This window comes from Choloepus didactylus, chromosome 15 (genome assembly GCF_015220235.1).
Source record: "Choloepus didactylus isolate mChoDid1 chromosome 15, mChoDid1.pri, whole genome shotgun sequence".
Lineage (NCBI taxonomy): Eukaryota > Metazoa > Chordata > Mammalia > Pilosa > Megalonychidae > Choloepus > Choloepus didactylus.
This window is the reverse complement of record NC_051321.1, coordinates 76,804,141-76,821,778: the sequence shown is the minus strand read 5'-3', so window position 1 is coordinate 76,821,778 and position 17,638 is coordinate 76,804,141. Positions and strand designations below refer to the sequence as shown.

Below are 17,638 nucleotides of genomic sequence, written 5' to 3'. Positions count from 1 at the left end.
CAGGTCTAGGGCCCATGATCTGATCCAGTGTCCAATTGCCTTTCGGGAATTGAATCATACACCCACAAAGGACATGTTGAAGTCTTAATCGGTGTTCCTGTGGTATGAAGCCATCTGTAAATAGGACCTTTTAAAGATGCTATTATTAGTTAAGATGTGGCCAAATTAAAACAGGGTGGGTATTAATCCATATGACCAGAGGCAGAGGAAATTTGGATGCAGGGAGAGAAGCTAGAACCAGTAAATGCCAGAAGTAGAGGCCAGGGAGGACAGAGAGTGTGCCATGTGACTGAGGTCTGCCACCACCAGAAGGCTACCCACTCTGGGATAAGGCATGGCCTTGCCGACATCTTGCTTTTGGATTTCTACCCTTCAAAACCATGAGACAATAAATGCTTATTGCTTAGGCCAATTCATCATGTGGTATTTGTCACAGTGGCTCTGGCAGACTAAGATACTGCCCTCATGAGGCTACTTGCATTTCTGAGGTTTCTCAAAATGAAGACACACCAAATCAGATTTAGTATTTGTATTAAAATTTAAATATTCACATTTAGCAAACTGATTTTAAAGCTAAAACAAATATGTGATAACTATAACCTCATTTAGAAACAGCACCAAAAACCTGCATTTGAGTCCCTCAGTGAATGCGAGGGCCTGGCCAGCTAGCCTTACTGACCTCTCCGTGAGCCCTGGTGTGGAGCGCCCCACAATTTACCATCCCCTCTATCACAGAGGTTCTCAAGGAGGGCATCCACCAGAAAATCTCTGCTAGTAACTGCATCCCTTACTGAGCCACTGTCCTCTCCAGCTGGGAAAGAGAGAGACCAGAAATTGGAACAGGTGATTCTCACTGTTTGAGATATATTCAAAGATTTGGTTTTCTTCCCCAGCAGATGTAAACAGTCATGTGCAAAATCCAACAATATAAACTAAATGCCTCTTCACATATGAACTGGATTTTAAATATTGCTACAGAATTATTATTCATTTAGATGGATGCAATAATGATCATGTGGCTATGCAGGAAAGTGTCCTTGTTCATAGGAGATGCATGCTGAAGGATTTGGGGTTGGAGCAGGAGTCAGCAAATGAAGGCTCCTGGGTCAAATCCAGCTTCCATCTATTATTGTAAATAAAGACTTTCTGGAATACAGCACACCCTTTTTGCTATGGCTGCTTTTGTACTACAAGGTAGAGTTGCATAGTTGCAACAGAGACCATATGGCTCTCAGAGCCTAAAATCTTTACTGTCTGCATGTTTAGAAAAAAAAGTTTGCTAAGCGCTGGATGAGAGCATCATGAAGTGTCATAAGGTTTGCAACTTCCTTTCAAATGGTTTAGCAAAACAAAACAAAAAAAAAGTGTATGTGTATATGTGCATGTATGTATGTATTTATAAATATATGGAGAGAGAGAGCAAATGTGACAAAATGTTAATAATTGGTGAATTTAAGTGGAAGATATATGAGTGTTCATTATATTTTTATTTTGACTTTTCAGTATGTTTGAAATTTTTTTTTCAAAACAAAAAGTTTGAGCAGTAAACATCGTTTTACTTAAAAACTCAGGAGAATCACCTTAAAATTTTAAATCATAAGCAAGTTAAATAAGGAGATTAATTAACAAAATAAGTATGTAACTATTAATCAAAATAAGTTTTAAAATAATGGGAACCATCTCATTCATAATAGCAACAAAAAACATTAAATCTTAGGTTTAATTTAAAAAGAAATGTGGAGACTTAAATAAATAAAATTATAAATTTTAGCAAAGTCCAAAAATAGAAACATGTAAGTATATGTAAGCTACTCATAATGTTTGGGACTGGGTGGACAGTGGGTTCTGAAGTGTTTAAAAAAAAAATTTTACCAAAAGACAAAAAGAAGCTTTGAATAATGGGAAAAACATACAACATACCACATTCCTGAAGAAGATTTAACACTGTAAAAATGTCCATTCTCCACAAACACAACTATAACACTGATGCCATTCCAATGAAAATCCGCATGTCTTTTTTGAGGGGGAGAGCAGTACAAGGGAACAGCATGATTTATAAACTGCCCTGGCAGGAAAAAAATGGGTGAGATTAGCCAAGTACATTTGGAAATGAAGAGTAATGATAGAGTTCCTGCCTTAGCAGATGTTAAATTTTATTTTTAAATTACAATAAACAAAATTTAGTCTGACTCGGGGGCAATTCCACCTTTAGGTATATACCCAAAGAAAGTGAAAACAGGGTCTCAAACAGATACATGAACACTAGTGTTTATATCAGTTTTATTCACAATAGCCCAAGGGTGGAAACAATCTGTTTTGTTTGCTAAAGCTGTCCGAATGCAATATGCCGGAAATGGGTTGGCTTTTGCAAGGGGGATTTATTAGCTTACAATTTACAGTTCTTACACCATGAAAATGTCCAACTCAAGGGATCAACAAGGCACTACGTGGACCCTGAAGACAGGCTGCTGGCATCCGTGCTACCTCTTGTCACATGGGAAGGCACATGGCCGGTGTCTGCTGGTCCTTCTCTCCTGGGTTTCATTGCTTTCAGCTTCTGGCTTCACTGGTTTCCTCTCTGCTCTCTGTGGGTCCTCTTTTGGCTTCTCCAGGGCTTTTCTCTTTGAGCTTCTCTTAATTTCATCTCTTTGCTTCTGTAAGTGTTTTATCCTACTATAAAGGACTCCAGTAAGAGAATTACAGCCCACCTCGAATGAGGTGGTCACTCCTCCATTGAAATAACCTAATCAAAATGTCCCATCTACAGTAAGTCTTCACCCACAGGAACAGATTAAAAGAACATGGGGACAATATTTGGAAGGTGGGGCAAGATGGCAGCATAGAGAGGTGAGGAATTTAGTTAGTCCTCTGGAGCAACTACTAAATAGCCAGGAACAACTAGTAAATAATCTGGAACAACTGTTTGGAGGACATCCATGACTGGACACACCTGGAATGGGTGGAACAGCTGAGATTGCTGCATAGAACTGTAAGTAAAGTTCCCCAGACTGTGGAGCTGGCACCCCTCCCCCACTGGCACACAGGCTGAATTGGAACACTCCCCTGTGGGAAAAAGAAGCAGTCTACCAGGTGCAAAGGGAGGTAACTCAACCAAGCTCCAATGGTGGTTTTAATTTATAAATTTGGATGCTGAATACAAGCTATCAAGCTATGAGCACAGATAAACCTGGGATGAGCAGGAAAAGAACCCTGAGGTCTCTCTTGACAGAAAGGAGGTGGGACTGAAAGAAAAAAAAATAATAAAAAAATAAAAACAGAGGCTTTTGGAGACAGTTGAGCTCAGAATACTGGAAAAGGGGCACACAGAACCAGGTACCAACTCTGGTACACTGGCCAAAAAGGGGGGCTGGGGACTAGCTCTGAAAAGAGGATTTCTTTCTTTTTTCTTTTTTATTCTCTCATTCAAAGTAGCTCATCAGAGAAAGCCTCAGGCATTTTCAATTGTCAGCATTGACCCAGGCACAGGTGGAGTTAAGAGTCAGAGAGACAAAGGAAAAAGTCAAGTGAAGTAGATAATTCCCTAAAGGGCATATCATCCCTAAGAAAAGTGGGGTGGGGCCCAGCTCAAGTGGCTGCCCTCCCTCAGAGAATTCAGACCCCAGGGCCTGGGGAAAAGAAAACCAGAAACAGCTTAAGCTTGGCTCCTGACACCCTCGGTCACTGGCCAGGAAAGGGTCCACTGATAATTAAAGGCACTGCACCTCTTTACACCAGTGGGAAGCTGTGGGCTGATAAGTGCCATCTGCTAAGCAGGATAGGAAAAGCACAAGGTCTAGAGGCCTCACAGGAAAGTCTGACAACCTTCTGGTCTCATCTTCAGGGAAACTTGATACTGATTACATCTTCCTCCTGAGACCTGGGTCTATCTATCTGGGAAAATCTGATTGGGGTAATAAAGGAAATCAGATGCCTAGACAACAAAAAATTATGACACACATTAGGAAAAATGAAGATATGACACAGTCAAAAGAACAAACTTACACTTCAAATGAGATACAGGAGTTGAAACAACTAATTAAAGATGTTCAAATAAATCTTCTAAATCAAATCAATGAGCTGAAGTAAAATGTGGCAAAAGAGATGAAGTACATAAAGAAGACACTGGGTGGCCATAAAGAAGAATTCGTAAGCTTGAAAAAACAAATGGCAGAAATTATGGGAATGAAAGGCACAATAGAAGAGATAAGAAACAAAATGGAGACACACAACAGCAGATTTTAAGAGACTGAAGAAAGGATTCATGAACTGGAGGATAGGACATCTGAAATCCTACACATAAAAGAACAGATAGGGAAAAGAATGCTAAAATATGAGCAGTGTCTCAGGGAATTGAATGACAATATGAAGCGCATGAATATACATATCACAGGTGTCCCAGAAGCAGCAGGGAAAAGGGGCAGAAATAATAATGGAGGAAAGAATCACTGAAAATTTCCCATCTCTTATGAAGGACATAAAATTTTACATCCAAGAAACACAGCACATCCCAAACAGAAAAGATCTGAATAGACCTCCTGCAAGATACTTAATAATCAGATTATCAAACGTCAAAGACAAAGAGAGAATTCTGAAAGCAGCAAGAAAAAAACAATCCGTCACATACAAGGGAAGCTTGACAAGACTATGTGTGGATTTCTCAGTAGAAACCATGGAGGTGAGAAGGCATTGGTATGATATAATTTAAGACACTGAAAGAGAAAAACTGGCAACCAAGATTTCTGTACTTGGGAAAACCGTCCTTCAAAAATGCAGGAGAGTTTAAAATATTTTCAAACAGACACTGAGAGAGTTTGTGAACAGGACACCTACTCTACAAGAAATACTAAAGGGAACACTATAGGCTGATAGGAAAAGACAGGAGAGAGAAGTTCAGAGAAGAGTGTAGAATTGAAGACTATCAGTAAGTATAAAAAGAAACAGGGAGAAAAAATAAAAACAAAATAAGATGTGACATATAAAATCCAAAAGACAAAATGGTAGACAGTAGACATTATATTGAGTGAAATTAGCCAGAAACAAAAGGATAAATACTGTATGGTCTCACTAATGTGTACTAACATTAATGAGTGAAACTTGAAAGTTAAACTTGAGAAAACGGTTATCAGGAGACGGAAAGAGGGTGGAGATCGGGCATCTAATGCTGAAGGAGTACAGAATGCTCAACAGGATTGATTGTATAGATCTAGAATAGATACCACAATACTGTGTGATGGTAGCACAATATTGTAAGTATTCTGAACAAAGATGAGTGTGAATATGGGTGAAAGAGGAAAGCTAGAGGCATGTATGAAACCAGAAGGAAAGACAGAGGATAAAGACTGGGACTGTATAACTTAGTGAAGCCTAGAGTGCAATGATGGTGATTAAGTGTACTAATATAAGAATGTTTGTACATAAGGGAGAACAAATGAATGTCAACCTTGCAAGGTGTTGAAAACTGGATGGTATGGGGGAAACTACACTCAATGCAAACTAGAGTCTATAGTTAACAGTAACATTGTAATATGCTTCCATTAATTGTAACAAAGGCAATATACCAAAGCTAAATGCCTATAAGAAGGGGACATAAGGGAGTGGATTGGGATTCTTGGTGTTGGTGTTGTTGTTATATGGCCTTTTCATTGTATTTTATTTTATTTTTTCTTCTATCTTTTTTTGTTCTTCACTTTTTTTTTCTCCTCTTCCTCTTCAATTGTGGAAGAAATGGAAATGTTCTCATATAGATTGTGGTGGTAAATGCATAATATGTGATTATACCAGGAATCACTGATAGTTTACTTAGGATAGATTGCATGATGTGTGAATAAAACTGTTTTAAAATTAAACAGAGGGATATAAGTGCTGGAGAAAATGTGAAGAGAGGGAAGTACCTATTCACTGTCGGTGGGAAAGTAGAATGGTGCAGTCCATCTAGAGGGCAGTGTGGTGATTCCACAGGAAGCTAAGTATGGGGTTGCCATATGGTCCTGCAACCCTGCTATTATTTGTATACTTGGAGGAACTGAGAATGGGGACTTCAGTAGACAAATGGTGTTTGTGGCAGCAGTATTCACTATTGGCAATGGAGGGAGGTGGCCTAAGGGTACATCGACTGATAAACTAAATGGTGAACTGTGGTGTGTACATACACTGGAATACTGAGCAGCAGCAAGAAGGAATGAAGTTGTGAGGTCTGTAACTAGGAGAATGGACAATGAGGACAGTAGGTTGAGTGAAATAAACCAGAAATGAAAAGACAAACATTATAATGCCTCATTAATATGAACTAATAATAATGTGCAAACTCTGAGAATTGAATCTGGGAGCATGGGTTATCAGGGGAAGGCTTATGTAAAGGTTTCTACATTGTAAACTCTTACAGCAGTCACATCTATTTATGAGCTGTAACACTTATCTCTAAATTCTGAGAAGCTGAGCTGTTTGTATGTAACCTGGTTGGTCCCTGGAGCTTTGGGTGTCTGTATGGCACCTGGGACTCAGAGCCAGAGTTTGGCAGCTATGAGTGTTGGCATTGCCCCATGCAGCAATCGTTAAAGTGGCTGAAAAGGAGATCAAACTTCGATTGGAGATATGAATGAAACGGATGGGGATTGAGACTTGGGTAGGTCAGACTAAAGGGTAGAGGATGATATTATCTATGTTTTAAAACTTCGGCTTCTGATTGGAGCCAAAGAAGGAGATGTTTATTTGGTGCAAAATCTATATTTTCTGTAGCACACTATATAATTTAACTTGTAGGTTCAGTTTACTCAAACACCATAATTACACAGAATCTTGAATAGGGAGTGAGATCTGGTTGGTTTGTACAGGTTAGTGTGAAGCCCAGATTCATCCCAGAGTATTCTGAGCAGAGAATAAAAAAGTATTTGCAAAGCCCCCTTGAGGGACTGGGGAAAAATGTGGAAATATTAAATTTCCCCACCTGGGGAATCAATGATATACTCACAAGCTTTGGGGGCTACCAAAAGGGGAAAGAAAAATGAAACAAAATGAAGTTTCAGTGGATGAGACATTTCAAATGGAGTCAAGAGGTCATTCTGGAGGTTATTCTTATGCATTATATAGATATTCCTTTTTAGTTCTTAGTGTATTAGGATAGCTAGAAGGAAATACCTGAAACTGTTGAACTGCAACCCAGTAGCCTTGTTTCTTGAAGATGAGTGTATAAGTATAAAGCTTATATGGTGTGACCCTGTGATTGTAGAAAACCTTGTAGCTCACCCTCCCTTTATCCAATGTATGGACAGAGGAGTAGAAAAACGGGGACAAAAAGGTAAATGAATAATGTGTGTGGTGGGGGGAGATGGGTTGTTTTGGGTGTTCTTTTTTACTTTTATTTTTATTCTTTTTTTTTTTGAGTAATGAAAATTTTCAAAAATTGAATATGGTAATGAATGCACAACTATATGATGACACTGTGAACAACTGATTGAACATCGTGGATGATTGTAAGGTATGTGACTATATCTCAATAAAATTACAAGGAAAAAAAAGAACATGGCCAAAAAAATTTTTTTAATTAAAAAAAAAAAAAAAAGAACATGGCCTTTTCTGGGGTATGTAAAAGCTTCAAGCTACCGGAGAATCCAAGTGCCCATCCACAGATCGATGGATAAACAAAATGTGGTACATACAAACAATGGGATATTATTCAGCCATAAGAAAGAATGAAGTGCTGAGACATGCTGTAACGTGAAAGAACCTTGGAAACACTATGCTCAGTGAAATAAGCAAGACACATAAGTATAAATATTGCATGATATCACTTATAAGAAAGGACTAGAAATAGCAAGTCCACCAAGACAGAAAGTAGATTAGCGGTAACAAAGGGTTGGGAAAAAGGGGAGCATATGTTTGGTATGGATAAGGAGTGTGTGTAAATAAAATTAATTAAAAAAATTAGTCTGACTCAGGAATAATCAGAGAAAATCCATGAAGAGATCCAGGTACACAGAAGAAGAAAGAATTAAGAATACGTACAGTACTATTAGAGGGAAAAATGATGTTAGAAAAACTGGCCAACCATTTGCAAGAAAATAATGATAGAGGTCTACATCATACCACAACCCAAGATGAATGAAAATTAATTGTAAAGAAATGAAATCATGAAATATATATACAATAATGTAGAATAGTATGTTTATAAACTTGTGGTGGCATAGATCTAAGCATGAAATGCATATATAATAAAGAAAAAGTTTGATTTGGCTAATAAAAATTTTAATATTCTTTACATCCAAAGTACTATAACCAAATTTTTTTAAATAACAGCACTGAGAAAAAGAATTGCAACATAAATGATTTTAAAAGGCCAATGTCCTTACCATTATGAAAGCAGCAATTCAGAAATATTTACCTGATGAGTCTAGAGAGGTAGGGTTGGAGAGAAACTGATCCTGGAATCAGAGTCCAGTTAATAGGCTAGCCAAGAGAGAGTAGTAACAGTCTAAGTTGCATTTCCATATCAGATTAACTAATTTTACCTTTGACACTTCCATGACTCATGCATAAATGATTCCCCACTTATGGTAATGTGTATAAATGATATGTGTCTGTGAATATAATCAAATAAAACAAAGAAAAATGCCATGTTTTCATGTTTTGAATGTAAAAAAAAAAAAAAAAAAGGCCAATGTCCTTACCATCTAATCAGTATGAAAACAATTTTTATTTAAAATGAGCAAATGCCATAAATATACAATTCACAAAATAATACAATGTAGAGATTGGACATGATTTTTCTTATCTTTTCTTTTCTTTTTTCTTATCTGGATTTTCTGGGTTTTCTAATCCCAAAAAAAATGTGTTATTTCTGTAGCAAAAACTAATCTCAGAAGGGGAACCAGGAAAAAAAATTCTTTTCAGCCAACCTAAGCTCCCTACCAGAGCTATCGTAAAGCTCCTTTACCTTCTCCATCCAATCCAAACTTCCCCAGGATGAGTGAGTGGCACGGTTACCAAAGACTCCCTGTATTGGTCCAGAAAATACATATACCTCATCTGCTTGAATCCTCACAAAAAACTTAAACACGGTGTTTTTATGACCCCAGTATTACAGACAATAAAGCTAAAGCTCAGAGAAGTTCAGTGACCTTGGGAAACAAGGTCAGACAGCAATAAGCAATAGGTTGGTATCCCAGGCCTGACCATAAACCCAGCTCCTGTTCTCATTTCAGAACTTTTGACTGGGGATGCAGAAGGTCTGACTTCTGATCCTGGCTCTGTCCCTAATCACTACTACATGTGGCCTTAGAAGGTCTCTTCCCCTACCTAACCCTCCATCTGGATAACAAGATGGCCCAAACAGTGTGTCAAGTTTCTTTCTGCTCAGACCTGCCAGAGTTCCATTCTCCTAAAAGGACCCCTCACGGAGCACCCAGTGCTGACCAACAGCCAAAGCCAGAGATCAGCCTCAATGGCCTCCAGGCTGGAGAAGGTGGGTGCACACAGGTACCCTATCCACTGGCCCACCTTGAATTCCTCATGGATCCGCTCCTCCAGGATTTTGGCTGCCTTGCGGTCTTCCATCTCCACTTTCCACTTCTCAGCCAGGATCCGGGCTTTCTCATTGGCCAGAGCATCCCGAAATTTCTTAGTGATCTCTGCCTCCTTCTGTCTCCTTCAAGAGAGCACCAGCAGGTATAAGCTCATGTGAAAAACAAACAAAAAATTGAAGGCCATATAACAACAGAGCTTAAATTTTTTTTAAAAAATAACGAGCAATTATTTTTTGGTCTATTATCTAAGGTCAACAAAATTCAGTGTGGACAAAAGTCTGGAGAAATAGGCATCTCATGTATAGGAGTGTAAATCAGTAGAATTTTTCTGGGAGCCCAAAAAAATAAGACTCAGAAATCCTATTTCATGCTCAGTTTTACAAAGATGTATGTAGAGATGCTCATCAGAAGATTTTAATAACATTAAAAAATGGTAAACAACCCAAGTGTCTATCAGTAGGACCAATAAATTGGGTTTTTCATATAATGGAATGCTATATAAGAATCTTAGATAATGCCCACAATGGTGGATCTATAGTAGTTAATATGTTAAAATATGAATAAAGCAGTTCACAAAGCATGTGTTGCCTAAATGTTTACCATGGTTATCTTAGGTGAAGGGTGTTGAGGTGTTCTTTAATTTATTTTTATAGTTCTCAGTATTATTTATGCATTTTTACAATTTTACAATTAAAACACTATCATTAAAAATTGGGAAGAAAGTGTTGGTGTCAACTTCACATGGATTTCCAAGTTTGGTGAAAAAAATTTTAAAGTTGTTGACAAAAGGAGCCTGACTCCAAACCTCACTTGGGGCTCAACTGTCCATTTATTTAATCTGTGAAACAAGGGTAATAAGAAGGGGAGCAAGAAGGTCCCAAAAATGAATCCATACTGCTCTACTGTCCCTGGACTACACACTGGACAACCCAGTGAGGGAAAAAGAAAAACAATGCCATAGGTATTTCCTTAGCGACTCCAAGCTACATCTATATGGAAGGGTATTATTATACCCACATCACAGACATGAATACTGAGGCCCCAGATCAACTACTACAAGCCAGGATTTGAATCTAAAAGGTCCATTTGATGCAAGACTGATGCTTTGGTCATGCAATCTTAGCAGAGCTCAAAACAGCCAGCCAGGGGCCTGGCACCTCCTCCCTCCCACCCACCATCTGCTGTCCTCAGCATGGACCCACCCCAAGGCTCTGTGTTCAAGTCCTGCCAGCATCCCTCCCTCCCCTGGGGGCTCCTCACCAGAGCTCCTCTGCCTCCCTCTGTGCCTGCAGCCGTGCCCTCTCTGCAATCAGCTCCTCGGAGATCTCCTCGTAGGGCTTGTCACCAGGGCCCTCACCCATGACCCAGACCCAGACCTCGCCGTCTGCCCCCAGGAGCCACTGGATGTGCTTGTCGCTGGCTGCCTCACAACCGAAGGAGGAACAAAGAAGAAAGAAGGACAAGTCTGATTTCTAATTAGTCAAGCAATGACCTAAGCTGGCCGATGGTGCACAACCATCACACCACACTACAGAGCATTGTCATCTACAAAAAAGGATTCCAGAGAGATGGGTCCACAACCCTCTCTCCCTCCCACTCCTCTAGAGAGCAACACAGTCACCAGGTCAGCCAAGTCTGGGGCTGGAGCCGGTGACTGAGGCTTAACTCTCCTGAGATCTTCAGCAGAGAGGACAGCAGGTGACAGCCCAGAACTCTTGAGAGGAAATGACTGTGTCGTTCCCAGGCAAAGGCATTTAGGAGCCACTGGCTGGAAATAAGGACCCTGAGACTGTGCAGCTGCAAGAGGAAGCAGTCAAGGATCCTGAGTGTCCCCTGAGGAGAGAACCTCACAGGAAAATGCGCAAACCACATCAGACTGCTCTGTGGGCTAAAAATAATTTCTCCGTTTGCCTATTGCAACAACTTCCATTAATTACCATGATAACAAAGAAATTGATCCCCAAAGTGGGGTGCTGCTGAAACTGAAATGTAAACAGCGATTTGGTGGAGAGTGATGTTTCACAGCTGGGTGGCTGGAGATCCACATTTTGTAACAGAAAACCATTTGTCAAACTGTTGGACACTATAACTGAAAGCCTGGCCCCTGTATTTGTCATGGTAAGGGAAAAGGTCGGAAAATAGAACGTTAATAGTGTGTGTTGGTTGCTAGTGGCTGTGTTTGGCAAGATGTTAAGAAAAAGAAATGAGTTCAAGGAAGAATGAGTGCTTTGCAAGTAGAAGTAGAAGGCAATAGAGAGAACACAGAAATTTGGGACTTGCAGGATTGGAAAACTGTCTGCTTAAAGGGCCCAAATTACAAGAGACTGGATGTTTAAAGGTTTCACATGACAAGCCCAGTAAAACTTCTACAATGAATAAAATGAACCAGCCCATCTTCCTCCCTGAACACAGAACCCCAATTTGTCCAGGAAGTAGCAGAGATCTCTAAGGTTCAGGAAAAACAAGTCTTATCCCAGCCTCAAAAGACAAATGATAATTAGTCTAAACCCTTCATTTAATAGTATTCTCATTGACAATTGATAGATCTAGGAGTGACCAGATGTCCCCATTTCTGACAAAGCAAATACAGGCCGAAGTCCCAGTGCAGGGCTTTCCTTCCCCAATAAACAGGCAAAGTCTTTTTAACAGAAAGTCTTTCACTGTTTGCTACTTTACCCTTCCTCTTTCTTCCTACCTGGATTGAGGAAGTGACACCTAGGGTTACTTGAAGACTTTTGCAACCATGAGGATGAAAGCTACATGCTAAGGATGGGGAAGCAGAGAGAAAAAAGGGTCTGGGTCCTTGATGATCTTATTGAGCAGCTAAATTAATACCACCTCTTCTAGCCCAACTCCAGTTTCTTGTCATTTGAGAAAATTTCAGGAAAAAAGTTTGGTAATTATTAAATAAAATATAATAATAGAAACATGAAAAATTTATTTAGTTAAGCTACTATTCGTTATGTGTTCTGTTACTCCCAGTCAAAGCCATCCCTAACTAATACAGATAATAAACACAAAATACAATAGAAGCAATGAAACCTAAGTACATTCATTAGCACAATAAATGTGAATAGAGTAGATTATCCTGATGAAAAACTGAGACTGTTAGGTTTGATGAAAAAATAAAATCCAGCTATGGGTTACTTGAAGAAAACACACGAAACAGCCAAAAAAAAAAAAAAAAAAAAAAAGTTGAAAATAAAGGGCTAGGTAGCAATAGACCATGCAAAGGCAAGCAAAAAGAAAGCACAAGTGGCAATGTCAGACAAAGCAAACTTCAGGGACAAATGCTTTAAACAAGACAAAGAAGAATATTATATGATAATAAAAGATAAAACCCACCTGAAGATATGTCAGTCATAAAACTTTATACAACCAACAAAATAGCAGCCAACTGCATAAAACAAAAACTCCGAACAATTCAAGGAGACTTCGAAAATGTACATATAAATATATATACATATATATACATTTATATATACACACACAGACTCATGGTGGGGGGATTTTACTATATCTATTTCAGAATTTGATGAAGCAAATAGATGTTTTTAAAGTAAGAATATAGAGGATTTGAATAACAATCTACAAATTACACTAGATAATTATAGAACGTTATTCCTCAAAAATTGAAAATACACTTTTTTCTCTTTTGATCCTGGAATTATAAGAAAATTTTTACAGGCCACATTCTTCAATAATAATTCAGTAATTAGAAATCAATGGATTAAAGTAATTTTTAAAAACCCTTAACTGCTCTTAATCAAGAAAATGTCTCCTAAATAACCACTGGATCTTAAAAAAAAATCAAAATAGCAATTATAAATTATGTAGGGGGGGAATGTAGCAAAATCTATGTAGCACAGCTAAAAAAAAAAAAGTGATGTTAGAAGAAAAATTATAGTTTTAAAAGATATTCTTTTTGATGTCCTGGTGAAAATATACCTCTCATCTCCAAACAGTAACAGATACAAAATAACAAGAAGAAATGCATAGAAATACAAGAAACATCTCCATGGAACACATTCAAAACAGAAGTGTGAAACGGTGGTGGGGAAGGAGGGCAAAACTGAAGCCTCAGGCATACTGGATTCCATCTCCTACAAAGTAAAGGAGAATAAAAGTCCTCCAGGTGACACAGGAGCCTGAACAGGATCATTGATTGAAGCCAGGTGCTGGTAACGTGCTTGGCAGGGTGCAGAACAGCATGGAGGCCACTTTGTCTGAAGCAGAGTGAGCAAGGTGAAGGAATGGAGCTAAAGAGACAGCTGCAGGCCCAATCATGTTGGACATTGTTGGCCCTATAAAGACTTTGGCTTTTATGCTGGGAAAGGAAACCACTGAAAGCAGAGAGTAGAAAAAGTGGCATGATCTGACTTATCCTTCAAACATTCCAAAATGCTCATTCTGCCTGTGGTGTGGAAAATAGATTGGGAGCAAGGAAACCTGGAGGCCAGTTAGCCTTTGCAGTACTCCAGGTGAAAGATGATCTTTTCTTGGTGAAAAGAAAACTAAGGTGATAGTGGTGATGGAGATATTAAGTGGTAAGATTTAGGGTATATTCTTAAAGAAAAAGCAAGATTTGCTTAAATGTTGGATATAAATTGGTAAAGGAGAAGAACAGGAAAGTTACAGTGTTTCAGCTGGAGCGATGATGTGAATGGACATGTTGCTGAGACGGGGAACATGGGAGAAACAGGTTGATGAAATCAAATTTTCTGTTTGACTTATAAGACTTCCAAAAGGCAGTTATACAAAATAGAGTTCAGGAGAGATGCTGGGAGTAAGATATAAATTTTTGAAATCATCAGTGTATAGACAATATTTAAAGTGTATAGAAAGCCAAGAGACTGGAGGAGATCAGCTAGAGTGAATACAGCTAGAAAACAGAAGCGGTCTGCCTTAGTTTCCTAGAGATGTAACAAAGTATCACAAACTGGATGACTTGAAACAACAGAAATGTAATCTCTCACAGCTCTGGAGGCTAGCAGCCTGAAATCAAGGTGTTGCTGAGGCTATGCTTCCTCTGAAGGCTCCAGGGAAGAAAGCTTCCTTGGCACTTTTAGCTATGGGTGGTTGTTAGCAATCCTTGGCGTTCTTGGCTTGTAGAGACATCAACCCAAATTCTGTCTCTTCACAAGGCCTTCTCCCCTATGTGTCTGTATCCTAATTTCCCTCTTTTTATAAGGACACCAGTAATTAGATTGGGACCCTCGTTGATCCAGCATGACCTCACCTTAACTTGATTATATCTGCTAGGAGCCTATTTCTAAATAAGGTCACATTCATAGGTTCTGGGCAGATGTGAATTTTTGAGGTACACTACTGAGCCCAGTACAAAGTCCAAGGATGCAGTCCCAGAACATTCCAACACTTGGAGAAGAGGAGGAACAGCAAAGAAGATCCACAGCAAGAGACTTGTGAGGTAGGAAAACAACAAAAGGAGAGGCCAAGTGGGGAAAGTATTTCAGGAAGCAAGGTGAGATGCTTGTGTCAGATGTTGCTGATGGATTGATGAGAACAAGAACTGAGAACTGACCACTGGGTTCAGCAATATGGAGGTCACTGGTGATACTGGCAAGAGTGATTTCATCAGCTTGTGAAAAGGAATACTTGGAAATTTTTAGAGGAATATATAAAAACAAATTATATGATCTGGGCAAAGGAGGAATTTCTTCTACAGAACATAAACTATAAAAGAAAATGTTAATAAATTTGAATACAGATTAAAGTTTAAAATTTCTGCATAAAGAAACATCATAAAGGCAATTAAAAATTGAGCCACCAACTGAGGGAAGATATTTGAATACATATCACCATCAAATGATTGTGACAATAATAAAAGGAAAGATAAAAGCTAACATCTACAGAGGCCTTATCATCTGCTAATCAGTGTTCAACATATTTTACATGTATTAACATATTAATATCTAAAGCAGTCTTTTTCAACTGGGTTTCTGTGAGAAACAAGCCCCACAAAACATCATTTGAATGATGGTTTTTCTCAATTCTCCCAAAGATAGTACTAGCCTAGATGCACAGTAGAAAAGTTGACTCATTTCATACAATGTATGCTTTAGGACAGCAGATCTCAAATAATTTGGTCTCGGGATACCTTTACGTTCTTAAAAAGTGTTGAGTATCCAAAGAACTTTTGTTTATGTGGGTTATAGCTATCATTATTTAACATATTTGAAATTAAAAATAAATTAAATATTTATTCATTTAAAATAATAAGAAACTCATTACATATTAAAATATATAACATTTTTTGGAAATATTATATTTGCCAAAACAAAAACTATTTAATGGGAAGAGTGGCTTTGTTTCACATTTTTGCAAATCTATTTAATGTCTGGCTTAATAGAAAGCAACAGGATTCTCATATCTGCTTCTGCAATATGCTCCAATATGTCATTTTGGTTGAAGTATATTAAAAAATTTTGACTTCACACAAATAAGTAGCTGGAAAAGAGAAGAATATCTGAATAGCCTTTTAAGATAATCATTGGTAATCTTCTTTGATACTACAACAAAACTTGAACAAGTGTTAGTTTCTTAAACATTAGTTGCAATTTGGAATCTGAAATCTTATCAGTGAATTTTTCATTCTTCATTCTATTAAAATCCACTGGTAATATTAATTTCTTAGTTTTGATCAGTGTGTGGTAATGTAAGATGGTGCTATTAGGAAAAGTTAGGTGAAAGGTATAGGGAAACTCACTGAACTACTCTGCAACTCTCCAAGTCTAACGGAACTTCAAAATTAAAAAGTTTAAAAATTTTAAAAGGAAAAGAAAATAAAAATCCAATGATCTTTTGTATTTTGAATGAATCTTTTTTACCCATGCATGATTTTGCAACAATTCATTGGTCATTTGGAAAATACTGGTTTCAGTGAGTTAAGCAGATCTTCCAAACTGGACACATTTTTAGAAAATCAAATGTGCTAATATCACCACTAATCTCATGAGAAAATTCTTTATATATTGGGAAGCTAATAAGCTCACAAGTTTTCCAAAATTCTACTTTTTGCTTGAAAGCTGGAATTTTATCATTGGTATAAATGTTATCCATTTTCCTTGAAGTGACAGATTCACTTTATTCATTTTGAAATTCATTTTCAAATTTTCAAGTCTGAAAAAAACAGTTCGTCAGCATTCAATTAAAAATGGTGTTCCATGAATAAAGAGGCTAGTTGAGCACATAATTCAGACAATCCTACAAGTGCTTTTCCTCAAAACATGTGTCATACTTCAGTACTCGACAGAAATGCCTTACGCATACTTCCCATTTTGTCACACAGAATATTAAAAAGACATGTAGTCAAGGATCAAGATTTAACAAAATTAATAAGTGTACTGCTCCATCAAGGAGTGAAAGATTACTTTTACCGTGAGTGTGAGATGGTGAAAAATACAATGACTGTTACTACCAAGGTGTCAGCAGTTTTACCTACTATTGATTGCCCATCCTTATTGCAAGTGTAAGCATGGTGGAAAAGGCAAATAATATTTCAGTATTATTGGGAAAATTGTCTTGATCTTGTGGACCCCCAGAAAGGTCTCACAAACCCCCAGGAATCCACGGACCACACTATGAGAATCTCTGCTAGGGCATCAGGGCTTAATTTTCTCACAGAATCCCAGTTGAAAAGAATTTATCTAGAATACACAAAGAATTCCTATAAATCAATAAGAAGATGATAAACAACCCTATAAAGAAATGGGCAGCAGATACTGTGGCAGAATATGTTAGTTACCTCCCAGGTATCCCTCTATCCTCCTCCCTCACTGTTTCCTTGCTATTAGTGCTCTGAGCTTAATCAGGACAGCAATATTCCTTTTTAAAACATTCATTTTCTCGGTCTCCCTTCCAGGTAAAGGGTGGAATATGACAAGATTTGTGTCAATGAACGTATACAGAAATTTACTGAAATGTTATGGGAAATTTCGGGCTGTCGTGATATAGGTACCCCTCTCCCCCGCCTCCCCCCTCAGTTTCTCTTTCCCCCTCCTTCATGACTGGAGCACAGATGTGAAGCCTAGCAGCACATTAGCCACCTGGAGACCCTGAAAATCATGAAAGAAGAGTCAGAGACATTAATGATATCATGG

The 17,638-nt window shown here is 38.2% G+C and overlaps 1 protein-coding gene across 1 annotated transcript in view; it reads right to left on the bottom strand.

The window, feature by feature from the left end:
• The window catches only part of SH2D4B (SH2 domain containing 4B), a 108,042-nt gene that overhangs the window by 65,054 nt on the left and 25,350 nt on the right, over positions 1-17,638 (bottom strand). Inside the window, exons 2-3 of the mRNA XM_037805317.1 lie at positions 10,779-10,942; positions 9,493-9,640 (exon numbers count right to left, since the gene is read on the bottom strand). Coding sequence (XP_037661245.1) covers positions 9,493-9,640; positions 10,779-10,942 — 312 coding nt within the window. The remainder of the gene's footprint in view (positions 1-9,492; positions 9,641-10,778; positions 10,943-17,638) is intronic.